At 38.9% G+C, this 27,010-nt stretch overlaps 1 protein-coding gene across 1 annotated transcript; it reads right to left on the bottom strand.

Annotated features, from left to right (window-relative positions):
* Positions 1–877: 877 nt before the first annotated feature.
* On the bottom strand, positions 878–27,010 carry LOC144057990 (B-cell receptor CD22-like). The gene is made up of 18 exons (XM_077576089.1): positions 26,954–27,010; positions 17,200–17,301; positions 16,041–16,152; positions 12,684–12,829; positions 12,416–12,536; positions 12,210–12,346; positions 11,728–11,850; positions 11,442–11,588; positions 7,395–7,500; positions 6,968–7,131; positions 4,810–4,959; positions 4,552–4,683; positions 3,505–3,586; positions 2,578–2,626; positions 2,364–2,450; positions 2,156–2,289; positions 1,703–1,851; positions 878–1,474 (listed from the first exon to the last, which is right to left on the bottom strand). The coding sequence occupies exons 3-17, from the start codon at positions 16,130–16,132 to the stop codon at positions 1,746–1,748; spliced, it is 1,776 nt and encodes a 591-aa protein (XP_077432215.1). The 5' UTR covers positions 16,133–16,152; positions 17,200–17,301; positions 26,954–27,010; the 3' UTR covers positions 878–1,474; positions 1,703–1,745.

Here is a 27,010-nt window from a genome sequence, read left to right as displayed (position 1 = left end):
TGTTCTTATCTGCTTCCTGAAGACTGAGGATAAATTGGTCATATTGAAACCAATATTTTGCGGTTAATGTAAATAATACTTGCTGTCTTGTGTATGTAGCATCTCTATCTTTTTTTTATCCATTGTTTTATGGATTTCCCAATCACCTGTGGCTCTTTATGCCCACAGTGTAATGGTTAGTTTTACATAATAGCATGTATTGTACAATCACTACTCAAGTATAGTATTATAAAAGAGGTGCTAAACTCTTCTACAGATAAGAAATTTGGGGTAGAAAATAAAACTTCTACTATGAGTTATATTTCCTTTTTGAAAGAAAAATTATGCAAAAAACCCAAATATTTGCTACATAAAAAATGATTATTGTTACTGGCCGTGTATCTGCACTGTATGAAAATTGTTTATTTTAATATCATACAAATAAATGCCTTAATTAAAAGGAGATTGAAGTTGTGTAACTGGATGCATGAAAATATCTTTGAAATACTAATCATGTTGCTTAAATTTAACATTTTGTTGTATGTATTAATTGTGGTAGCAACTGCTGTATATTAAGCTACCGTACATGAATTTAGTTAAATGATGCTTTTAAAGTGAACTTACACTAGTTTTGGTGTATGACAACCTGACACAGGCCACACTGACCTGACTGTGTTTTCTAATTTCATTTAACAGGAACAAAAAATAAGTTTTGTCCGAATCTCCATTTAAGTGTTGTGTTTGCACAGGTTTGTGCTTATTAATTTAGTAACAGGGTGCCCTCTAAGTTTCCATACATACATACTACAAGAAAAACATTATTTTTTTTGAATACACGTTTAAATATGGTTCGCCACCAAATGAGAGGTTATCGGTGTAATGAAGGTTATATGTGGTTTCAGCAAGATGGAGCTCCATCTCATTGTGGTGTTGATGTGCGTCAATAGTTGATCAGCAGTTTTCCAGATTGGTCAGCCTGGTCTTTTGTTGTGGCATACCAGTTCCCCAGATGTCACCTCACTTGACTTTTATCTTTAGGGGCTTTTGAAGACCATGAAAAAATAGAAAACATTAATCAACTCAAGGAATGTATCACCAACTGCCTATAAGCCTGTTCTGTAGTAGCAACAGAAAAGACAAATGTAATTTAAGTTTACTGTCAAGTAAAAGCAGCATCATTTATAATAAAGCAGCCAGTCATTATGTGCCCTATACAGTATTTCATTTTATTTTCTAGTCTTCCAGTCTAAAATGCAGCAGCAGGCTAAATGTGCATAGTGCAAGTAAAGTTATTATTATTTTTTGACCATAGATAATTTCAGATTGCTTGTTTTATGATATGTTGAAAAGAACATGGACTCAGTTTGTCAGCAGCAGAACCACAATATGGTGTTTGGTTTAATGCAACAATTAACAATGAAGAATAAACATGTGTGATCACGTTCAGAACTCGCACTTGGTGTGAATGACAAGTGGTTGATCCACACAGGAAACACTGTTGGGAAAATTGCACAACATCAGAGAGCACACAAGCAATGTAGAACGAATGAAGAAAAACAATTCTGCTCATAAAATCAATCAGTATTAACTGGTTTTGTTTGATCACTAGTTTGGGCATAGAAATTGCAGTATTTGGTGACTTCCAAATAAGATGAACAGGTTTAAGGATTTGCATAAATGTGTAGTAGTATCATCAAACTTGCATTAAAATCCATGAACTTACATTTACTCCAAAATGTAGGTTCGACCTGAACTGCCTTCTCAGGTCAGTGGTGCAAATGGTGAGGCAGCAGACTGTAAACAACTTTCGTGGGCTCCTTTGGTTTTCTATCGCCCCCAAGTGGTAGATTTTGGACCTGGACCTGCTCTCCCCTGGATCAACATCAGCAGCAAAGGGCAACCATATGAGCTCATCAGCACATCTGAATCGCATCATCATCATTACCACATACTGCACTTTTGCCTTTCAACAACAGAAGAATAAAGAAAGCAGAGAACAATGAGATGATGTCGTTGTAATAATAGCGTGTCTCGACTCTCGAGTTCTGCTGTCAACACTTTAGGTGGGAGTCAGATGTGCTTCAGATGACAAATGAATGTGTAAGAAAGAGAGCAAAAAAATAACAAATAGAAAAGATTTGAGGAACATTTTAGATAAAGGTAGTTGAGCTAATACCTTGACAGCCTGGAGTAATGGACTGTAATGTATTTGGAGGCGGGGCTGTATGTTTCCGCTCCTGTGATTGGAGGAGCATCCTTAAGAGGAACAATTGAGGGATGGGAGCTGTCACTCAAGTCTTCAGATTCCTCCTGCACAAGAGTGTACAGTATGTCTTCATGCCTTTTCTATGATGCAAAATTCCAATTTGTTTAGTTCTGCCTACTGGTATGTCAGACATTAAGGTCTCTCTCACTGGCACCATCGGTTGGGTCGTCTCATAGAACATGGTGTCAACCGTAACTGAGGGCCGCTAAAACACACAAAAACTAGTATAAAGACGATCCTGAATGACATGGCATTCTATTAAAAAGTAAAGTAAAATCATTATGTTGTGAAAAGATACATGTATCGCGTATCATGTATTCAAAAGACTGTACCTTGGTTGCTCCAGCAACTGATTCCATGTCAACTGTGTGCATGTTCTTACTGTGGACAATAGACAAAAGATTACTAAGTTACCACCGCCATGAATATACCAGTACCTATGATGCCAATATTTAATTTGAGTGGATAATATAGATTGAAGATCAACCTCTTTCAAAGTGCAGTTTTAAACAATTCTTGAAAAAATAATAGCACAGTGTCATTCCAGTGCCAGCAGTAAGTTACAAATGAAGGCTTCTTATAATTTGCTAAATTTAATTAAAAATTAAACAATGTTTTTTTTATGTTGTTAATTGCAAACACTGAATTGTTTCTTAACTAGAGCTGTCAAAACGATTACATTTTTAAAATCAGATTAATCACATCTTAGAATTTTGATTAATCACGATTACTCTCTGAATTTAAAAGGCTTTTTTTTAGTCAACATTTTTTCCCGCCCAATTTGGAGAGCACTTGTTACGTGTTAATTCTTTCCACATTTAATCTTATGAGGACGTTGTCAATATTTTTTGATCAACTGCACACTCTAATCTTCCTCTTTTTCTAATCAGGTCATTACTTGCATAATTTAAAATTACTCAGGGCTCAGGTAACGACCAATCGCGGCTCAGCTTGCTTATGTTACATGACCAAACTCAGAAAACAGGTAAGAATAGTCTTTCATTGATTTAAAAATACTAAGAAGAAGAAAATCCCATTTCATATCTCATCTTGTTAAGAGCTGGCAAGCGTTGGATCAGCTTTCCTGCATCTGAACTGCAATTGACTACGCCTCTTTATGTACATCTTTTTTTTTTTTAACATTGTGTTTACACTTTATAAAGGCTCACATTCACCCATCATTAAACAATAGTTATTTAAAGTATAGTCAATGCTCTTTGAATACAAATAAAATGTTTCAATAAAGGTTGCTATGTCACCTAATCATAATGGCCAGTGTCAGAGTGATGAGGCCAGCAGACACGCCCACTGCTGATGCCAAAGCAATAACCTTTAGTCGTCCTGGTGATGGAAATGGAGAGAATAAGCACAAAATAACTGTGATAGAAATAGTTCAGTAGACATATAAATAGAAAGTGAGCGTTAAGAGGTATGGAAAAAGAAGTGTGCACCATTTTGCCACCGTCTAGACTGGAGTCTCGTGTTTCCAGTTGTGATTTCTAAAGCGAGCTCCCCTTCTTCAGCTGTCTAGCCTCAAATAGTCATTTTCCACAACACCTCATCTTCTCTTCCTCCTCCCTCATAAGTACGACAGCTTTACATGACTCACCATGACTCACAGAAACAGATGCAACAGAGTCCAGAGAGGAACTGGAAGTTTTCCTCGCACTCATCCTCTCAAACGCAATGAAATTCATCATGATATATTTTCATTTCAGTTCTATACTTATAGGGAAGAGCAGAAAGCGTTTTCTCTTTTTTGGTGACACTTTGTCATTTTGCTTTCCATCTAAAAGTGTCAGTGGAATGTGCCACAACGCAGAGATGAAGTACAATAGCTTCCAGACTGGAAGTGAATGTGACTCACACTTTCACTAAATTCAGCTGCAACAATTTGTGTCTCACAGCATGGAGCTTCCTTAGTTTCGATGCTGCTGTCAAAAACATGTCTTTATATCCACTACAACCTCTTTATAAATATTCCTGCTGTAATGTGTTGCTTCAACAGGAATATGCACACCTGAATATACTGTATGTCATGTTTAATATATCATAAAAAAAACCAGCAAATAAACTATTCCTGTGAACAGTTCTATATAATCATCATCCATTTGTTGCGCCTGCTTTTGTATTCTTTGATACATATTATGTACTGTCGGTCCACTTTGGAGCTGTAGAGCTCTAATTTCACCACTGCAGGACTAATAATGACCTATTGTAGTTTGTATTGTATTTAAAATGCTTATCTTAAAGAAAGGAAATGAAAGCCATCTGGCAGTGCCATGGCATGTGTCCAACCCAAATACCTCTGACTCGTACTGTAAGGACAGGAGAGCTGTGGACTCCGATGCGGTTTCTAGCCTCACAGTAGTACTGACCACTTTCTCCGGGGCCGACCTCTGAAAATGTGAACACAGGACCCGTCCGGCTACCCCACGCTACATCAGGGAATGCAGAGAGGCAGACAGAGTAGGATGTGAACAAATGAGTATCAACTTACATGTTCGTTGGGCTTGCTTTTTAGTTTAACTGGAGTGAAAACATTTTGTTATCATGCCACAAACATTGAACTGCTGCGCCGTTGTGGGTTAAACGATGCCAAGTGAAGTTGTCCACGGCTGGGTTGGCCTGACTTGTGCAGGTCAGAGTTAAAGGCCGACCAACCTCCACCACACTGGAAGGACGAGCCAGAACTGATGTGTTCTTGGGAGGGTCTGTATGAAAGAAGACATAACTCATTTGCTCCCAAAACATGTAAAAACATTCTAGTTTAAATATCGCCATGGTCCCAAAAACGTATTTATACATTCTTTATGTTGTTGTTGTTTTTTATGCTAGAGCATACAGAAGGCTTTAATGTAGCCTCTGACCTGAAGAGGTCGCTTAAAGCAGTGGCAGTTTTTACAAAAAACGGCCAGCGGGTGGCAGCAGAGTATAAGAGATCACCCAGGGCTATGTTGCAACAAGCTCTATTCCACAATGTTTTCAACAGTTTTGAGAATAATTATGAAACTTAGCTATATTCTAACGCTAATTGCTGAAAAACAGAAAAATAAATATACTTTTTTTTTTCCGATGAAAGAAGAGGCTAATCTTTCTTTTGGTAGGTACCATGTTTTTATAGCAATAGAACACAATATTCTGTGGGCCATGTAAAATCAGTCAAAATCCAGTGAAACAGCGAAGGGGGTTGCTTCAGTGAAAATGGCTGGAAGAGAATGAGTTAAACAAAAAAAAAAGCCATTTGGAGTTCTTGTGGGCCTAAACCAGTGCTTCTTAATTGTTTTCTGTTATTAAGAAGAAGAAAATATTTCACGTCCCCCAAACTATAAATACTATATCGTTTGTCTATACAATTATTGTAACTACGCCTCTGCATAACTTTGTATGCTCATAAACATTACAGAAAACTAAAATAGAGAGAAATATAGTTCAACTTACAACAACAAAACTTTAACATTGTTTATGAGTCCCTTTCTGCCTTTCTTTTCATCTCTGTTAAACAGTTAAGGGTTAAGTAAGAGTTGATTCACTGTACTTCATATATCCTTCTCTGTGCTGTGTGTGCATGTTTATTGCAAAAAAACAAAACGCTATACACCATAAAGCTAACACTCCCTGCACACACTCAAACAACGAGTGTGCCACTGCCACCTACTGTAGTGGATGTAAGAATTAAGATTTAAGAAAGACTGGCCCAAACTGACAAGCCGATGTCTTGTTTTGTAACATTCTGAGATTATTTTTATGAGACATATAAGATTTTTCATTATTATTTTTTGGGCTGATATCAAAGATATAAAGGTTTATGTACCCTAGTTGACATCAAAGTTTAATGTTAAAGTTCAGTTTGAGAACCTTGCACTACAATATAGAGACTCTTATCAATCAGAGGTTGGGCTTAGCTCCTAACTTCCCTTCTTTATCCTTCATCTCACCGACACATTTAATTCAGTTCTATGCAAGTTTCAACTTTGTGGGAACAGTAGATTTGTGTTGTCACAGCATGACTCCATAAAAAGGTCTAGAAAGAAATGCTTGGATGCATTTACTGTGAAGATTTTTTCTTGAATCAATTTTTTTATTTTAGCTGTGACCTATCCCAGCTGACTTTGGGCAAGATGCGGAGTACACCCTGGACTGGTCGGAAGCCAATTGCAGAGGACATAAAACAAGCAAACAATCATTCACATTCACGCCTATAGAGTCTCGATTTAAACTAACAGGAATATTTTTGGAACCTGGGAGGATGGCTTCCAGTGTCCAACAGAAAACACAAGAACGTGGAGAACGTGGAGAACATGCAAACTCCACAAACTCAACCACGCTGCCAAGAGAGATTTTGAAACCTGAAAAAAACTTTGGATAAATAGGTCAAAATTCTCAAAAACAGATAGCTGTAGATGTTCCATTTTCATTTCCTGTACTCCAGACCCAAAACATTTTTTATTGTATTTTAACATCTTCCCAAATAAATCAAGTGGATCAAAAAAAAAACATTTTGGGATGGTAAGGTCTGAACAGGACTGAACAATGCCAGCAGATTGTGAGAAGAGGCTGCTGGACAGACAAATAGGGAGCGAGAGACAGAAAGCTTGACTAGAAAGTGATTGAGGAGAGGAGGCAGATACACAATATGAGAAGTGACACATCATTCCCAAGCTTGTCTCTGATCGATGTTCCCTCAGTTAACAAGCATGGTTCCAATCAAACACAACTTACACAGCACAGTGAGAGCGGTGGTATGAGAGGTTTGGTGTCCTAATCGGTTCCATGCCGTGCAGTGGTACTGACCAGCGTGGTGAGCACGCACTGATGGGAACGTCAAGTTCTGGATGCTTCCTTTTGGTAACACCTGGTCTCCTAGGATGCGATACCAAGCATGCCTAAAGGAGGATGAGGATGATCATGATAAAAATGATTTGTAGGACTGAGCAATAACTCAATGGTATAACCGCTTACATTTGAAAAATGCCCAATATAAATTAATTAATATTACTCGGTCCTAGTGAAAGACAAAAAACAAACAAACAGACTAGACAATTGCAACATTAATAAGCAAGTGATGCCATAAAAGACAGAGCAGGTAACAGTCATGCAAAGTCCATTTTGTGGAGAATCATAAGAATAATTGATAATGAAATATCACCTGCTGGTAGGTGGGTGGGCACGGCTAACACAGCTGAGGTTCACATAAGTGCCTTCTCGAATGTCACCAGGCGGTGTTATCAGCACATGGGTGTTTTTTGGTGGGACTGAAAAGGGACAAAGAAAAAAAGGACTTTGAAACAGTCTACATGACATTCTATTGACAGAGACAGAAAGATAGCGAACTAACTAGCTAGATAGACAGATAAAAAGACATACATTACTATTTGTATTCACATTCTTTGCTCAATACTTTGTTGACGCACCTTCAAGTTTTTTTTTTATTGGATGCCATAAGCTTGGCACACCTCAATTTTGCCCATTCCTCTTTGTCGCACCTGTCAAGCTCAATCAGGTTTAATGGAGAGTGTCTGTGTACAGTAATTTACTAATTTATTCACAGCTGTCAAGTCTGGAGTGGCGCTTTAGCAGCTACAGGGAGTTAACGGAAAGCGTAGAAGAAGAATGAGCGAAGAAGACGAACACTTTTTTTTCTAACTTTATTGCAATCTACAGAACAAACATGGCTTTTCGTGTATCAAAACAACATGAAAAAGACAAACACAGGAGAAGTAACAATGGCGGGTGATTCAAGTACAACACCACTTATTGAACTTGGGAATAAAGAATATTTTGCTGCAAAAGCAAAAGCATAAGCAAGCTAAGGAGGCTGCGCAAAACGACTACGACACGGCTATCCGCCATTGTTGTTGACAGACTGACGGTTCGCGCTCAGTCACGCGAGAATTGCCGCATACGTCATCAATCTGCGACAATGCGTTGTCTTCGAGCTTGCGACCATTACGTCATCATTGGAGGAGTATCCTGCATATGGTGTCCAGACAGACGCGTACGCGCCGTGTTTTGAAATCTTTCCACTCTGGTGCCGGTTTCAAAGTGATCGGTTTCAAGCTCCGAAACGGCGCCATCGTCTGGATGAACGGCCTAAACGGTAAGAAACTTGTGAGGATACATTGAAACTGGCTTTCGTGTGGACGGGGCCTAAGTCTGGTCTCTGGCTCAAGGACATTCATGTCGTGGAGCCGCTCCATTGATGTCTTGGTTGTGCGCTTAGAATCGTTGTCCTGCTGAAAAGTGAACCGCGCAAGTTTTTATATATCCCTCTACATTCTTGCATTAGTTTTTTCTCCAATTCCTGACTAATCTCTTTGTTTCTGCTGTTCAGCATGATTCTGCCATAGCTATGCTTCACTGTAGGAATGGTATTGGTCAGGTGATGAGCGATGCCTGGTTTGCTTCAAACATGATGTGTGACATTCAAGCCAAAGTGTTCAATCTTTGTTTCATCAGACCAGAGAGTTTTGTCTCTCATGGTCTGAAAGTCCTTCAGGTGACTTTGGGCCAACTCCAGGCATGCTGTCAAATGCCTTATACTGAGAAGTGGCTTTCATCTGGTGAGTCTACTATAAGGTCTGATTGGTGGATTCCTCCAGAGATGTTTGTTGGTCTTGGTCACTCCCCTGACAATTATACAGACAAACAGCTCTAAGGAGGAGTCCCTGAACCTCTCCCATTAACAGATAACAGAGGCCACTGTGCTCATTGCAACCTCCAAAAAGCAGCAGAAATTTTTCAGTACCCTTCCCCAGTTCTGTTCCTCGAGACAATCCTGTTTCTGAGGTCTACAGACAGTTCCTGTGACTTCTTCTTTTGTGCGTTGACATACAGACAGGTGTGTTCCCTCCAAAATTACTTCCAATAAACTAAATTAACCACGTTTGTACTACATTTAAGATGAAGAAACATCTCTGGGATGATAGAAACAGGATGCTCCTTTTTGGCAAAAGCTGTGAATACTTATATGTGTATATGCCATTTGGTTGGTTTTACAAAATGTCTACAAACTTTTTCTTGTTGTCAAGATGGGATATTATGTGTAGAAAGCGCTATATAAATAAAGTTGAGTTGCCATCAAAATATATTTTTTTATCTTACCGTTTTAAGCACAACAGCTGCCAATGAGTCTGTAACTGGGTTTAAGTTTGACCTCTATTGGATCTGTAGATTGTGTGAAATAGTTTGAAATGCAAAACTAAGCAAAAGGAGCCGATCAGATTTATGTTTCGTGATGAAGACACACTACAAATTTTTCAATTGCCTGCCCATTTCATGGTTGGTACATGCTCACTCAACTCAGCAAAAATGGCTCTGTGTCAAAACTTTGCAGCAACTTCTGAGGAGTTGAGGAGTAAATTACCTCAATTTATTTTTCTTGGGAAACAAGCATTTCGGATCCAGAATTGTCCTGTATTTGGGCACATTTTGTGAAGGATGATTTCATAAACAGCACACGGGATACCCAGCTCCCTACAACCTGTAAGTATTAAATATACTAAAAGATGAAAAGATAAAATCATATTTTTTTTTCATGTCCATGAAATTTAACCTCTGCATTTGAACCATTACAGCGAACACACAGGCGCCCGTGGTGTTAAAATGGGCACAACCTCATTTTTGTGCCATCAAGATTGGTGAATTTGGTGGACCACACTATGCCTCGATAGGTGTTCTGCTGTATCCAATAGCACATTTAGCGCATTTGGTGAAAAAAAAAGACTCAATTTTAGACTTGGTAAAACAACATCTAACTCCCAAACACAACTCCCAAACACAATATTGGTGTAGGAAGACAGATCGTGACTTCCACAGGCGCGCAAGACATCGCATTTTATTCATAAAAAATCTGCGTGGGACAATGCCACTGAATCATTGCAGAAATCTAATTATTGAACAATTATCATTTTATTGATCAACTTAAAAATATTTTAACAGCATCCAACTGTCCACGCAGCACTTTTATGCACGATTATGGATGGTGGTGTTGAGTTTTGTCACACATTGTGGTCTCTAATTGCAACTACAGGTAGTCCTTTAGTTACAAACGTCCGACTTATGAACATTCGCAGATGCGAACAAAGGCTGACTGATGTCCATAAATGCCGTATTTCGCTCACAAGTTAATATTTTTAAGTGTGCGCCACATCATACATTATGGTTCCAGTACCGTTGTGTAGTTCTCCTCTCAACCCCGCCGAGCAGCATGCGCCAGTTGCGCATTTTAACTACCTCTCTGTCGTGCAATGAACGGCACAGAAGCCACGGCGCACGCACTCTTCATGCACTCGATATTAGCTGGAGGATATTCATGAGAAGCAGCCCTCCGTCGTCTTCTTTATCGGCGTAGTAGTAAAACATACAATATCTCTTTAGCTTTCACTTGAATTGCCATTTTGATTCTTCATACGCGCCAATCACATTCATGTGCACTTCACGGAAAGTCGGAAAACATACTTTCTTGAGAACTTTACACCCAACAATGCCTTCCACTTCAGCAGCCTCAAATGAACTCAATAACTCCTCCATCATCTTTGTACAGTAAGCATGTTTATTTTCTTTTTATTGCATTGTTCTGAGTAAAAATTTAATTTAATTTACTTTGAGGAAAATTGGTTTAGATGATGGATGGATGATCTAATGTATTTAATTTATGTACTGTATAGAAAGTATATACTGTACATAATTTGTTTTAATGTTTTATTTATCTTTTTTTTATTGTTTCATAAAATTTTATTTTGAAAGAAAATTTAATGTAATTACAAACAAATTCGACTTTGAATCAATCTTTCTGGACCCATTGTTTTCGTATGTTGAGTTCCTTTAACTGTAAATGCACTCATGTGGAGGTGGCGATCGCTTATGTATAATTTTTGACAACTCTGATTGAAAGATGTATGTTGCGTCATCATTCTCCCTGGAAAAAGAACTGCTCAAATAAATCATTAAATTTTCAAAATTAATTTGATATTCATTCTCATAATGAGTGCATGTAAACTTCTGACTCCAACTATGACAACCAATATATGTAGAACTAATAACCCAACTCCTTTATGCCTGTTAGGGCGTTGGGTTTTGTAGGGTTTTGGACCGACCTGGTATGTTACAGTTTCTTATTATCAGTTGTTTAACCATTATTTAGACATTGACTTCTATGCTCCTAATTCCTAACAAAGATTCAGTGAGCATGTACATGTTACGTTGAGAAGAAGTGGTTTGGAGCGTTCAGTCCCGAGAGAGTTCCGCGCCACACAGTAGTACTCTCCTCTGTCCGTGTACTTGAGGTGAGAAAGGTGGTGTTGAGGCCCAAAACTGTCTGGGATGCTGCCAGTCTCCATGTCTGTGGAGGAGACATGTTCGACACATCATACATCATTTGCTGTATCAAAAAAAAAACTTTAGAAGTTGTAAAAGCTAGAGGAACAGCTGTCTCTATGATGCAGTAGAGTTCTACACTGCCTCATTAGATTGTGTAATACCTTTAAACCAGGCAAAGCTCTCTACCGGTGGCGCCGCTTCACTACTGCACGACAGAGTGACCGAACCACCCTCTGACACCTCCCCTAAAAGAGAAACTTGGATGGAGGTAGAACGAGGAGCATCTGATGGAAAAACAATTATTTTTTTTGATTAGATGATAAATAATGTCTCATCTAATCATCTAACTACTCATTTTCTATAGCGGTTGTCCTCATTAGGGTTGTGGGTGAGCTGGAGCCTATTCCAATGGACCCAATGAAAACCTTTGCAAACACATAGTGAACATACAAACTCATAAGACTAGAGCTGAAATTCGAACCGTATCCAAATCTCACAACTGTGAGACATACATGCAAAGCCGGTTACGAAGTCAAAACAAAGATGTTTGCATCCAATATAGACATGATATCTAAAAATCATACTTTTCAAACAAAAAGAAAGTGGTTGCGGTGTGTGTGATTTTTTGCCTGCAATTACTTACGGCCAAGGGCCAGAGACATGGGCGGGGATTGCACATTCTGTGGTGGGATTGGTCGACAGACATACGCTCCAATGTGCACTCGGTCGAAGCGTTTGATAATCATCCATTTATCGTAGGAACCCAGGTTTAGACCATTCCTGTGTCCAAAAGCATCTCATGATGTTTTTTTTAAGCTTTTGAGAAACACATTTCTCGCATACACTCACCTGTACAATGCGAGACTCCTTCCTGGGGCAGCACATCCTGCGGCCTGGCAGCCTACAAACACAGTCTCTGCAAAGCCAAACATGTTGGCTGGCCTGGTTGGATGCAGCTGGACCTGGAGGTCTGACACATGAACACATTCACACAAAACCAAAGTGAAGTCTTGTGCAAATGTCTGGCAAGAAAAGTACTGCTTGGACAGACTTGTTGAATTTCATCTGTATTCTCTGGCACATCTGATTCAGCACTTTTAGGCAAAAAAAACCCAACCTGTTACATCTAGAGTGATGGTGTCTGGAGAGGTCCATCTTCCCAGTGGTTGGTCTGTCTCAAACCTGAAGTGGTACTGGCCTGCATCACTCAGCTTGACAGCCCGAATTTGGACCGAACAGCTGGAGTAGCTCCCACCGATATAGCTGCAATGCAGAGTAAAAATGAGACGTTCATACTGTAGACAGGGGCGCAGCTATCTACTTTCTGAGGGGTTTTCAGACACATGACAGCCCCACCCCCCTCACCCCACACCCAAAAAACCCAACAACATTTCACCAACCATTTACCTTAAGGTTTTGTCCCGATGCCAGTAATATTACAGCAGGTGATCAGCTTAAAGGGAAATTGTGTAGTATTTTTCGATTTTCCAATGTTCATTCATTGTTCTATCAACGATCATTTTTATTTCATGTAATCTCTAATTATATTACATAGGTCGCGCTTAACCTTACAGGAGGCTGACTTGTTTAGGCGCAAACTTTCTGCTAACGGATACTCGAAAGGCTAAAATTTCACAGTCAGTAGAAGTGTGCTTCTCTGAGGCACCATAATGTGTGTGTTTCTCAAATGCACACCCTTCCAAATTAGGTTGTTGCATTCTTTTAGTTCACCACTAGATGGAACTAAATTCTACACACTGTCGCTTTAATTAAAAATCAATTGAACTAATTAAATAATAAAAAAAGAGCTCAAAATGAAATAAAAACTAACTATAATGAAAATTAAAAACTATTAACCCTACTTTGCACTCCCCCATTGGTTCAGAATGGCAATGTAATGATAACAGCAAATGTGTACAGCATTTGCTTAACATCATTGGTTGGTGGAATGCTGCAACCTCCGGACAGTAGAGGGCGTTCGTGAGGGAGGAAGCAGATTAATGGCAGAACCAAGATGCATCGATGTATTCCTGTCTGTACATACGGTAAAGCCAAGTGATACAGTGCCTGTTTTCATTAGCGATCACTGCTAACTGGGTCATATGATCGTTCCTCATACTCGCCTTTGTCATTACACATGTGTAAAATGGCCAAATGAAGCTTCATGAAGCACTTGTGATATATATTTTTTACTCCTCTAGATGGCACTCTTGGCTTAAAGATGCAGTGGAAATGTAATTGATGTCCATTGCACTAGCCTTGATCTTTAAACCCAAGAGCACCATCTAGAGGAATAAAAACATAAGTGCTTCATAAAGCTTCCTTTTCCCATCACTACACACGTACTCCAAATAATTTTTCTCCTATCGCTTTGGCGCCCCCTCTGACACAGCACCCCTATGCGCATCATATTTTGCATACCCCCTTTTTGCACCACTGACTGTAGATTGATTGCCTATGGCAGAGGTAGGCAAACGCGGTCCTCGAGGGCCGGAGTCCTGCACGTTTTGAATGTTTCCCTTCTCCAACACATCTGATATATGATCAGCTCGTCAGCAAGCTCTGTATAAGCCCGATAACGATCCTGTTGATTGGAATCAGATAATCTCAACGCGGCAAAAAAAACAATTTACCCGCTGTGTCCTTTTCGACGAGTGTTCGTCTTCTTCTTCGCTCCCACTGCTATCAGCTTGTATAGCCTCGAGGGCTTTCCGACGATAAAACATTGTCCTTTTCTTCGCGGCGGCGATCCTCCTTGCGTTGCGATTCTGAAGAAGCGCCACATCAGAAGCACCACAAAAACAGAACAAGCAAACCGAGGATGGAGTTCACCAGAGCGTCACAGGTTGCCACTGGAATTTTCTTCCACTCCTCTATGATGACATCACAGAACTGGCGGGTATTCAAGACCTGATGCTCCTCCACCTTCCGTATGAGAACGCCCCAAATATGTTCAGTAGTGTTTAGGTATGGAGACGTGCTTGGCCAGTCCATCACCTTTAGTCTCAGGCTTTTTAGCAAGGCAGTGATCATTTTGGAGGTGTGTTTGGGGTCGTTACCATGTTGGAATACTGGAGGGAGGGGATCATGCTCTGTTTCAGTATGTCACAGTACATGTTGGCATTCATGGTTCCGTCAGTGAACTGTAGCTCCCCCAATGTCGACAGCAATCATGCAGCCCTAGACCATGACACTCCCACAACCATGCTTTACTGCAGGCAAGACACACTTGTCTTTGTACTCCTCACCTGGTTGCCGTTTCACACGCTTTACACCATCTGAACCAAATAAGTTTGTCTTGGTCTCATCAGACCACACAACATGGTTCCAGTAATCCATGTCCTTAGTCTTCGTGTCTTCAGCAAACTATTTGCGGGTTTACTTATGCATCTTCTTTAGAAGACGCTTTCTTCTGGAATGACAGCCATGCAGACTGTGGGCTAAGAACTGACACGCTGACCCCCCCCCCCCCCCCATCCCTACCCCTTCGACCTCTGAAGCAATCCTAGCAGCACTCGAATTTCTAGATTCCAAAGACAACCTCTGGATGTGACCATGAGCACGTGCACTCAACTTCTTTGGCGAGCTCTGTTCGAAGTGGAACCTTTCCTGTTAAACGTCTGGATGGTCTCGGTCACTGTGCTGCAGCTCAGTTTCACGGTGCTGGCAGTCTTCTTATAGCCTAGGTCATCTTTATGGAGATCAACCGTTTTTTCCCTGGCTCTTTAGAGAGTTATTTGCCATGAGGTGACATCTTGAACTTTCAGTGACCGGTATGAGAGAGTTTGAGAGTTGTAATACTAAATTTAATACATCTGCTCCCTCTTTACACCTGAAACCTTGTAACACTAAGTCAAATGAAACTGGGAAGGGAAAAGGACTAACTGTGCTCAGTTTAGACATTTTCACAGAGGGGTGTAGTCACTTTTGTTGTCAGGGATTTAGCTATTCATGGCTGTATTTTGAGGAAACAAAAAATCTGTTATATAAGCTGTACACTGGCTACTTATCATTATGCCAAAGTGCCATTTCTTCTGAGTTGTCCCATGAAAAAATAAATGTATTATAAATTAAATATAAAGAAATGTGAGGGGTGTACTCAATTTTGTAAGATACTGTAGGTATGAATGTGAATGGTTGTTTAGCCTGCCTCTTGGCCAAAGTCAGCTTGGTTAGGCTCCATCTCACTTGTGACCCTGAACAAGACAAGCAGTGTGTATGTGGGAATTTTTGTCCATCCATCCAGAAGAACATTGGTGACGTCACAGCTCACTATAGGTGTGGCTCATAATCTCATCTTGTTGCTCCAAAGGTTTTTGATGAGGTCAGTATCAAGACAAACGTCCAATCCAAAATGTCTAGTCTTGACATGTCCTAAAAATATGTATGAATATGGTATGGCCCACCCTTTGCTGTTTCATGAGTTAAGTATGTCTTTTGCTCATATATTGCACCTGCTTTCAAATGCCCTTACCGCGTGCGCCCGCGATAAGACAGGCTGATTTGGTTTGGGTCTGTGTGATAGGTGAACTCCCTTCGACCATCTGCTGATACACGAAACCACATCACCTGCTTCACTGTGTGGCCTACGAAGATGATGAGAAAAAACAAAACAGTAAAGAGTAATCTCGAGCTCCAGGAGAAGGTGCATAAATTATAATGGAGACAAATTATAAAAACCTTACCGTGCTCTCCCTGATCTGCTTCAACATGAACTTGAACAACAAAATGATACCCAGTGCAAGAAATGTCTAATTTTTGGTTATCTGAATTACATGACAGTGTCAGCTCTTAATAAAATGCAGTTACGTTTTACACTACTGCACAATAAGCAAGCCAATGAGCATTTTGTTATTTACTAATAATGTCTCTCTGACAGTGTCAACTAGAACTGACATTACCTAATCTATTTATGGTTTAATTATGGCTCATTAGTGTGTATAAAAACAATACTGTACATTGAAACACAGTTATCACGATAGGTGAAAATCTGTGATATAGACCATATAAAAAGGTTTTTCCCCTTTCCCTTTTTACCCCTCCCATGTGGTTTAAACACATTTAAACATAACACATAAACTTGTGAAAACAATTAACGTTTTAAAGTTTTCTTTACCACCTGTTCTCACTCTCACGGTCAAGAAATCGGAGATGTTGTACAACGTCAGTTTTTCCCAAAAGAATAAAAGCGTGCTTGTTTTAAGCTTTTTTTTTTTTTTAATCAATCCTTAATTAAGTTTATTGTAAAACTGATACAAAATCAAAAGATAATTAAACACGGTATATTCAAAAACCAAAATGCTCAAGCAAACCATATAATTTCTTCTGACAAACATCTGCTACCTAAAAGGGGGAGTTTGTAACAACACTTTTTGTCATATTTTAAAACATGAAACACGTTAGTAAAATAACTATCACAAATTTGAGTTTTAAAAAATCCATCCCACCTCAGGAGACCAAACCAATCAGCGAACGCGTAGGTATGCTGTAAAAACTACTATGATTTTATTAATTATTTTTTTTTAAATATGTGAATGATGATTCGCTATATAATGGAGATTCACAGTATAGCTATTTTATCCAACTTGAGTCCAGCAAGCCAAGGTCATAATATGAAAACAAATGTTAGATACCGGATGGATGGTCATAGCGACAGGGCAGTGTTACAGTTGTTCCTGCCCACACACAGATCTCTCGTCGGGAAAAGGACACGCTCCACCTGCTTTGGCCGCCTGCTGCACAATCAGACAGTTTGTCAACATCCGCATGCGTGATTACAATAAATGACAGAACTGTGCTAAAAGCCACCACTAGATGTATTGTGTTACTCATGCAATATCCTTCAATCCATCAGGTCCAGTTGAGATACGCTCAAACTGGCGTGACCTGAATGAGGGCACGTGCTATAGAAAATAAATGGATGTATACAGTTTACTATTAATTCATGAAAATGCATTAAGAACAAAGATCATTGTTTTTTAAAAGATTAGATGAAAGAGAGGTGAGATGAAGGAGATCTTTACATAACCCACTTTTGTCATTGCATGTTATTGTCTTCTTCAAGGATGACAATATATAACATTGGACACTTTTTTTTTTCTTCACATGAGAAATGGGCTTTGGGAGATTTCTGGTTTGGAATACATACTCCTAGACAAAGTAGATTACTCCATTCCAAAACACACAAGTGAAAATATGTTTCCTTGGAGAACAACGTGTCAAACAGCATCAAATCAAATACAAGCACTGAAATTCATAGTGACATTCTGTCCTGCTCGCAGCCTGCAAGGGTGACTAGCTTGCACAAATCGGCAATCAATACTTATAAATAACCTGAGTGTAAAGGCAAGGGCACCTGGCTGCAGGACCTTAATAAACCTACACGTCAAACTCGGATTATTGGTTTATTTATCATTAACTGTGTAGTACAAGGCCATGGCCAAATTCATCACTAATTAGCTTCTAAAATATGATATATTGCACATATTTTCACCTACCTGGTAAAGTTGTAAGGATTGTGCCCAGAAGTAATGCACCTGCCAACATTTCCGCGGACTGTGTAATGTCACAGGCGAATAAGAAAACGCATCAAAAGATGAAGCAGCAGAAAACAATAAAATAAATTGCATCATGCTACAGTAGTTTCATACTGAAAATCCCCCTCCCCTTAAAGTACAGCATCTTCATTCAGTTCTATTCAAACTGAACAGAGATGGGAGTTAAAGTTGCTTGTGAGGAGAATGATTGAAGGGAGGGGGAGGGAAGGAGAAGAGGAGGGGTCAAAGGAAGACACTTTGCTATCTCATATCGTCACCCTCTTAAAAAAAATTGTTGTTGCAAAAATTATTTGCATTTTGCCTATATAATCTCCTCAAGATGCAAATGGTTCAAATTTGTTGTGTTTCCTGAAAAAAATTGAAAAAATGAGTTAGGTGATTATTTTAAGAAGGCGTCGATATTTAATCTTTTGGACTTTTTATTTGTTACTTATTTTCACTTCTCTTGCTGTGAACTTGAAGTTAGTGCAAGACATTAGTTGACTCCTTTTTGAACTAGTATTATGATTCCCGATTATATGCTAACTAAAGGACCTGAATCAGATGTGCTTTTTCTTTTCTTTTTTTAAACCATTCCACAGACTGCATTTGCCACTGCAAAAAAACCCTGAAATCTTAAGTAAGATATAATTTCTTAAATGTAAACAATTAATTTAATTTGCTTATTTTGCTTTGACAAGTTAATTTTACCTAAAATAAAATTGTCAGGCAAAATCATCCTGCTTATTTTAAGATATTTGTTACTTAATTATCTTATTTGATCAAGTAGTTTTGGCATTGAGTGTTAAAAGCCACAAAAACTGTGAGGTCTAAAAAAAAAACATTTTCCACATTTTAAGATGACTAAACAAAATCAAAGGCCCTGAACTAGGACGTCATAAGTAGAATTTTCTTATTTTAAGATTTTGCAGAATCTAGTAATAAGATAAATATATATAGCAATGTATCTCATTATGGAAGCCATTTTTTCTTGTAAAAATTAGTTTTGTTATATTTACTAAGCTCATGTTTCCTCTTGCCAGTGAACACCTGCTCAGTGGTCTAGTGGTAGGGTGTCTGAACTCAGACTGGGAGGTTGTGGGTCCAATCCCTTGCTGGGTCATGTCAAGACAATAGAAAATGGGACATATTATCTTGCTGCTTGACACTCAGGCTAAGACTAACTGTAAATAAATATGCATGTATTATAAGGAAATAATTCTATATATTACAGCTTAAAAAAAGTCACTACTTCTTACTACTTGTTCTTAGTCTAAAAAATGACATTTTTAAGACTGCTGTGGTTGATATGGGCCTAGTATTATTTTCTTATTTTTCAAAATCTTACAAGTAAATATAAGTAAAAATATATTGTTCTGTTGGCAGATAATTTTACTTATTTGAAGTAATAATTTTCTTATTTTACTATATTTTTTCTTAAATTTTCTACTGTCCTTTTTGCAGTGTGAAACATGATCTTTTTAAGACTTGAAGGGGTAATTGTCCTGTGGAAGAATGCCGTCTACCGAAGAACTGTCATAAGGTGGCTTCTCTGTGACTGCACGCTGTTGGCTGCCACACTTTTCTACTCTTTGAAAACGATCTTTAAGCAATAAAGACTCAGTTACTCTATGTTGTTAAGTACCAAGTAGCATGTTTGTTGGAATTACACAGCCAACTTTCTGAGCTGTCATATGTCATGCGTCAAAACATTTTTTTTTTCATTTTTCCCCCCCTTGACTGTTGAGGAGCCCTGAGTGTAAGTGAGGGATAAAGTTTTCAATCTGCATGGGTTGATTTTCTTGGAGCTGCACGGCAGGCTATTAACTTTGACATATTATCAGCTTTTATTCACTTTAACTCATCCACAGAGGAACATTAGCATCCAGCTGAAGTGGTGTTTCTGGCCATCTGATATAGGCACAAATCAAAAGTCCACTCTACATTAAACTCTATTTTGCGCCTCTTCCAATCGGCTTCAGAGGGAAATATTTAATATTTTACACAATAAAATTGAAATAAAGCTTAGCTCTGCATGCAGAATTCACTTTAAATTCCCAAGACTCCTTTGAGGAAATTCACAGAGTGGTTGTGCAAAATTGCAAACAATAAGAGGAAGTGATCTTTTAATTTGATTTATTTGCGATAAAATGTTATTTAAAGTGGAAGTCATCTAAACATGATATTCTGATTATATTGCGTTTGTAGAAATGAATTATGCAGCAAAATCCCCAAACTTTTATCCATCTCAGGGGGCGGCCATTTTGCCACTTGCTGCCGGTTCATGATGACATCACGGTTGCTCAGGTAAAGACCAATCAAACTGTGATGTCATCTTCAGTCGACAGCAAATGGCAAAATGGCCGCCCCCTGAGATGGCTAAAAACAGGTGGATCTTCCTGCTTAATTCATTTTCTACAAACACAATATTAATCAGAATGCCGTGTTTAGACTATAGTGGGGTCTTGACTTCCACTTTTTAAAAAATGAACCATCTATAAATATTTGAAAAGATCTACTGATACATGTTAATTCTTAAATATTAAAATCCAAGCCAATAAATCTAAGTGATAAACATGAAATAAATATACTGTACACTATTCATGAGCTGTTCATTTTAGTGTGCGTCAAATTTTGTACAAGCACTGCAAATGCTAGATCAACTACAACATGATCTTCTTCAAAATGATTTCTTTCAACTGAAGGTCATATTCGTACATACTGTTTCTTTAATATAAACACTCCGAGCAGGCGTCTGATGAGTCCTCTCATCTTCTGGTAAAAAAAGAAAAGAAAGAAAAGTCAGCAGAGTAATCTATCCCAAACCAGACGTGAGGAGGTGGAAAGACCTTTCAGTCAACCGTATCCACTTAGTCTGATGAGTCTAAATTACTTTAACATCCAGCTTTGCCACATCGTGGCCAATAGATGTCATCTTAGCGTCATGATTGGCCTGTATAACTCCATCATTAACCCAAAAAGCCATCAGTTTAGCATTCAATTCATTCATGCAGCATAGAAGCTGGACTGAATTGTATTTAGAAATTATATTGTGATCAACATCTGGAAATGGAAGCCCATTGTTTGATGTGTGCACTAAACCATATTTGTGTTTTAATGAGGGTAATGGTATTAAATAAAGGCCTATCCATTCCTCATTTGGGTCCTAAAATAGTGGTACTTTGTAAGTGACATCTGCATGATGTTTAGTGAGGGAGAGCTGAGCTTGACTTTGAAATGTTAGCCTAATAAGGAACAGAAATTCTTTGGTCAGGAAAGTTACCTTAGAAAAATAATAAAAATCCTCAGGATACGAGGTTAAATGAACAATCTATTCCAGTTCACAGATTGCTAGGTTGGATTATGGGTTGGGACCAAAATGGGTCACAGGCAGGCACGCTTAATTGTGAGACTCCACATGACAGAAACGCTCGTATGATTTAATGTTCTTGGGTTCCCAAGGGGAAAAAAATCATTTCATTCTAGGATTGAGCATTTTAAGAACCTATTGCATTTTCCCTCCTCTGAATACAGCATGCCTTGCATGAAGTCGGAAGAGTGGTGGGCTTTGAGCTTGACCTGCAACCGCAGAATGACTTCAAAAGGATCACAACACACTAATAGGTCAAAGCCTGATGTAATCTTAATCAAATGCAGACCTGGCTAAACGAATGAAGAGAAACAGATGGATGAAGCTCGATTAAGTGCGAGTGACCACAAACAGAGAGGTAGGAGTGAATATGAAGTGGAGAAAAAGAGATGATGAGGTTGGGTTCCATAGGAGGAAAGAAGGGGACGTCGAATAGTAGCCAGTTGTATAGTAGACTATGTCCAAGAGTGATAATATACCAACACTTGAATGATAATAGGGCTGTACCATTTTTTAGTCTGGTTTAGGGTGTGGCGGATGGGGCGGACTTCCATTTGAATTAATTGGCCCAAATTTTATATACACTATTTGGAGATAGTTGTGACAATTCATTTTACAAATTATTTTGGATGTGGCTAAAATTTTGCCGCACGGCACACCGACAGCAGTCGCCCCTCCCCCACAATATAAGCCCATTTTCACATCAGTGGTTATCCAATGCAATTGCAACTGTTGGAGAGGCTAGGTTTGGACAGTGTTGGTGAGTATGCCCTGTGCAGAATTGCGTGAGCAGGCAATTTGTGGTAGTAGTAATGTGAGTGTGTGTGTGTGTGTGGTATCATGGCGGCGTATTAGTCCAACTGCACAAAACTGCTGTGCAACAGAATGTGTCACGTGAGAGGTAAATATGATGATATCACTCTACTCTTAATATAGAAACAGCCAAATATAATAATAATAATGAACATTAATTTTGGAACCTTTCTAACAGTGACATTCAGTTACCAAGCTAGCTATGGCTACAAATCTTCCCTTCGGCTAGTGCATTGGCCTCTTTAGAGTGCCTCGTCGTTGGCTGTGAGCAGACCAGTCCCAAAAAGAAATTACAGGGGGGGAATTTAGTTTTTTCTTCAACCTACCATATTTTCACGACTATAAAGCGCACTTTAAAGTCTTAAATGTTTTTAAAAATCGATGGTGCGCCTAATAGTGAGGTGCGCCTTGTGTGTGGAGCAAGGTCCAAAGTCTGACTGACTGTGTGGGAGGACTTCCTGCGACACATTGCTTATATACAAGAAAGGTGGACCTGACTAAGGACAGACATGATAGCACGGCAGAGTCAACTTGGTGGCGAGTTCTCCAGCCCCACCTCTACCTCTGTGAACTCACTGTGTACATTGTTACTTCAACCAAACTCAGTTTTGTTCGCAGAGCCACTGTCCTGCCTGTTTTCCATGTCTCTCTCCTCCAACACAGCCGACTCAATTGATCAGCTAATCAGCAAGCTCCGTAGAAGCCTGATAACCATCTTGTTCATCAATCAGGTGTGTTGATGGAGGGAGACATGGAAAACAGGCAGGACAGTGGCTCTCGAGGACCAGGGTTCCCTACCACTGCACTAGCACTAGCATAAGTTTTAGCATAATAGCATGCTACCATATGTTTTGAGTTAGCGCATTTTTGACCGTGCCTGCGCCCAATAGTGCGGTGCGCCTTCTGTGTGTGTTACACACAGAAATAGCACCTGTAACTGTGACTGTGCCTTATAATACGGTGCCTTATGGTCGTGAAAATACGGTAAATCCAATGTTCTTATGGCTGAACAGTGACAACTGCAAAAGTGCTCAGAAATATTTTCTGTCACTTAAAAGCGGCAGTTCGTTCTGAAATCTAAGACAAATGGGAAAAAAATGTGTTCTGTTTGCATTCATTCAATTCAAAAGTTATTTTGCGACAAAACCCCTCGCCACTTCTGTAAACAATTATGTCCGAATGAACTCTTTGACCCAGCCCCTTCTATCTGGGATTGGCAAGCAGTTGCCTTAATTTGCTTTTTGGATTTAGGGGTGTACGATAAAATTTCTATATATCTCGATATTTTTGCCAGACGTCTCTATTCTTTGGTCTTTGTAATGTCAGTGTTTTATGGTGCCTTCTCTATTTTGTGTTATTTTATTGACACTTATTTTACTTATTTACTTATTCACTTCCCTATGTGTCTTATTATTATTTTTTAATATTAATTGTATTTGCTTGTGTACTACTTATATTTATGATAATTAATCTCATTTTGTGTTATTTTCTTTCACTTGTCTCTACTGCAAAACCGATTACTATTCCATGTACAGTACTTATATAAAGCAATGGATGTTTTAAAGTGCTTTATAAATAAGTTGTTGAGATATGTCGATAAAATGCAATAACAATATATGGGTTTAATAAAAAACTAAGCAAAATATCAATCCAAAAAAATGTGTTAAGTTCTTTTTTTTTGTTAGAGCTTAGTGACAGTCATCAACATTAACAAACTTGGCAATAAAAAAAAACTGAATTCAACTCACATTGTACTACAACTGTGCTTTAGTGATAAATAATTTTATGCTCCAGTATACGTTGTTGTTGTGTTTGTGTGACTGTGTGGGTCTGTTAACCGCATTACTGTGTATTGTTGCAATTTTTCTGTGCTGTGTGGCTTGACTGATTAAAATAAAAGTTTGCCACGCGCTGCTTGCTAAACCCGGAAGTAGATTTGTCTGATACGCCAGAGCGCGCCTCAACCCCCACCACTATTGTCATTGGCTATCTTTAGCTGTCAATCAAAGCCAAACTTGAAAGGAGGTATGTGGTTTGCTCGCACACCATGCTTTACTTGAAACAGAAGGCGCAAGTTTACGTGACTGATAGGAAGAATAAATGGTTAGCAAGGCAGCTAGGGCGGGCACGGCTGGCTGCCAGGGCGGGCACAGATCCCCAATGCCCGCCCATGACGACGGGTCCGGCTGTGAGTGTGAGAGAAAAAGGCAGAACAACGAGGGGAAGAAAAAAAAATCTGACTTGGCAACAAGTGACTGGACTTGGGCTTTGGACTGTCGTTTCCGCTTTAGAGTGTGTTGTTGGTGGCCGTGAGTCTGCGCATGTCACTGAGAGAGTAACATCCATTTTTCAGGTCATTGAAATTTGATTTACAGTTGACAATTGAGCAGGACGTGGTTTCAGGCCATTCAGAGGACATGCCCATAGTATTTGAGAGCGGAGAGAATGGCTTGATATTTCATGATTTAGAAAAACATAGACTGATAAACTTTATGATTTTTTTTTTAATCATTCAAATTTGGTATGGTTGTTATCAACACCCTAGCCTGGAAATCAGACTTATCGCTGTTACCAGCGGATGAGTCTGGTAACTGTCGGCATCAAGCGCATTTCTGAGGCGGGGCAAACCTTACCGAACAGACAGTGAAAAGATCCAATCAGAGAACAGCGTCAGACGTGACGTCATAAAAGCGGGACGTCGGTATGTGTGGAAGAGTAGTAAACACATAGATGTACATATGAAATATATAATATTCATATGAAAGTCCGTGAGTAAACAGTAGCAGTGGGCAGATACGGTGTAAATTCAACATGGCTGTTGCCGAAAAATCTTGATGATTTGTGTGATGATAGACTTCCGGCACCGAAGAATACGTCACAGCAAATAAACAGATTTGATTGCACGGTTCATTTTGAGCTAAGCTGAGTTCGCTTTCAACGGCCGAGTGACCAGATGAACTTTGTTTCGTTAGAAAGCTTACCAGGCTCTCAACACTCTGCTTTGGTTTGTCAAATTTAAAAGACATTTAGTTTCACTTTGCACTGTTCGACAGGACTGTAAAATAAACACTATAAATAAAATTTGTGGTAAAAAACTGTAATTTGCACTGCCTCATGGGAAGTTTAACTAATGACATCCACAAAATACAGTATTTTATTATAATAAAAAAAAAATGCTTTATGTCTCTGTGTTTTTTTGCCGCCCTAACAGACACATTAAATTTCATCTCTGAATAAGCTATGTTAGCCAAACCAGCTCGCCGTGTATCCGTCCATTTGAACTTATTTGAGACGGCTTTTATTTTTATAACAACCCTGTAGACGAAGAACGGGTGACCTCCGCCGAACACAGTTCCAGCACAAGACACCAGAGTTAGTTTTGTGTAAGTGAGCAGACAAGAACAGCATTGGAAGTACATACAGACGATTCACAAGTTAGTTAAACAGCTGCAGCCGCTTGCCGTCTGCGGGATAGGCTGAGTACCAACATTATCTTCCATGGAAGGATGTAAGCAAGGCTGGTGATTTTTGTGACGGTAAGGAATTGACTTTAGCTATCGCTTAAAAATCCAGTACAAGCCATAATTGAATGGTAAGAAGCCCATATACTTTAATGGCTAACATCAGCGCGATCTTAAGGGTTTGTTCTTAATTGGTTATGTTTTTTATTACAATTATGGAGTCCGTAACCCTGTGTTTACCACACACAAGTGAACATTTTAAACCAGTTCAACATTTGCCCTGAAAAGTAGTTTTCTATAAAATAACTGTAACAAAAAAATCTTTGTAGAAATGGCAGATAGAAAATGATCCCCACTGCAGGTTCTGTGGGAAGGAAGAGGACAACCTGCTGCATTTGTTTCATTTTTGTCCATACTGTATGTTGCCATGCTCTCGAGGACAGAAAATTTGAGCTTTTTTTTTTTTTTTTAAAACAGTATAAATATTATTTTAGGAGTTTTTGAAAATAACTGTACACCTTTTTAAATACCATAATATTGTTGGGTAAAATGTTTATTTTTAAAGCATTATCAAATTTATGTTTTCTGTTGTTGTTATTTTAAAAACAAACTCTCTGAATATAACAGGAAGAGCAGTATTTGCTTAACCAGAATAGAGATATAATTTGGGACATATGAGGTGGTTTTCAAGATTACGGTTTAATGTGTGCCCTTATGTTATTTTTGTTGTTTTCTTTTATTTTTTTTGCAGTGTTTATTTTTCTTTCTTTGGTTGTTGTTTCCTCTGTTGTCATCATGGTTTTGGGATGGTCAGTATGATGTTGATTATGTTTAGAATGATAATGAAGATGACGACGATAATAAAAATTTTGTGTGAATGGTAAGGTGATTGTTGCCTATAGACGCGCACTGTTTTTGAATATGTGGGTTATCTTTGTGAACGTGTAGAATCTATGGAATGAATAAAAAAAAAAGAAAAAACAAAAGAAAAAAACCAACAACAATCCAAGAAAAAAATATTAAAACATCTCTTATCATTGTGCTTGACGGACCTAATAAGCGCATCGAGGAAGACATGAGCAAAGGGGACTGTTGTAAAAGTGGTGCGATTGTCGGACGGACAAGAAAAAAGGAAGCAAAATCCACAAAAATGTGAGAGGAGGGAAACAGGGGGAGTAATGGACAAATGTATGACAGCGTATCCAACCTTTATGGTGGGGAAGGTATCCATCTCCTCACCACAGATGAAGTGTGACCGTCTGGT

Source organism: Vanacampus margaritifer, chromosome 9 (assembly GCF_051991255.1).
Source record: "Vanacampus margaritifer isolate UIUO_Vmar chromosome 9, RoL_Vmar_1.0, whole genome shotgun sequence".
NCBI lineage: Eukaryota > Metazoa > Chordata > Actinopteri > Syngnathiformes > Syngnathidae > Vanacampus > Vanacampus margaritifer.
Note: the sequence above shows the minus strand (reverse complement) of the source record. Positions and strands in the feature narration are given on the sequence as shown.

What these genes read in the sequence shown, in the direction of transcription:
- LOC144057990 (XM_077576089.1), bottom strand. Translation starts at nt 16,132, where the DNA reads ATGTGGTTTCGTGTATCAGCAGATGGTCGAAGGGAGTTCACCTATCAC. An exon ending in ACTTCTTCTCAACGTAACAT is followed by an intron (nt 7,501 to 11,441) that starts GTACATGCTCAC and finishes GTCCCTTTTCAG; the next exon opens with TCCCACCAAAAAACACCCAT. An exon ending in CAACGGCGCAGCAGTTCAAT is followed by an intron (nt 4,684 to 4,809) that starts GTTTGTGGCATG and finishes TCCCTGATGTAG; the next exon opens with CGTGGGGTAGCCGGACGGGT.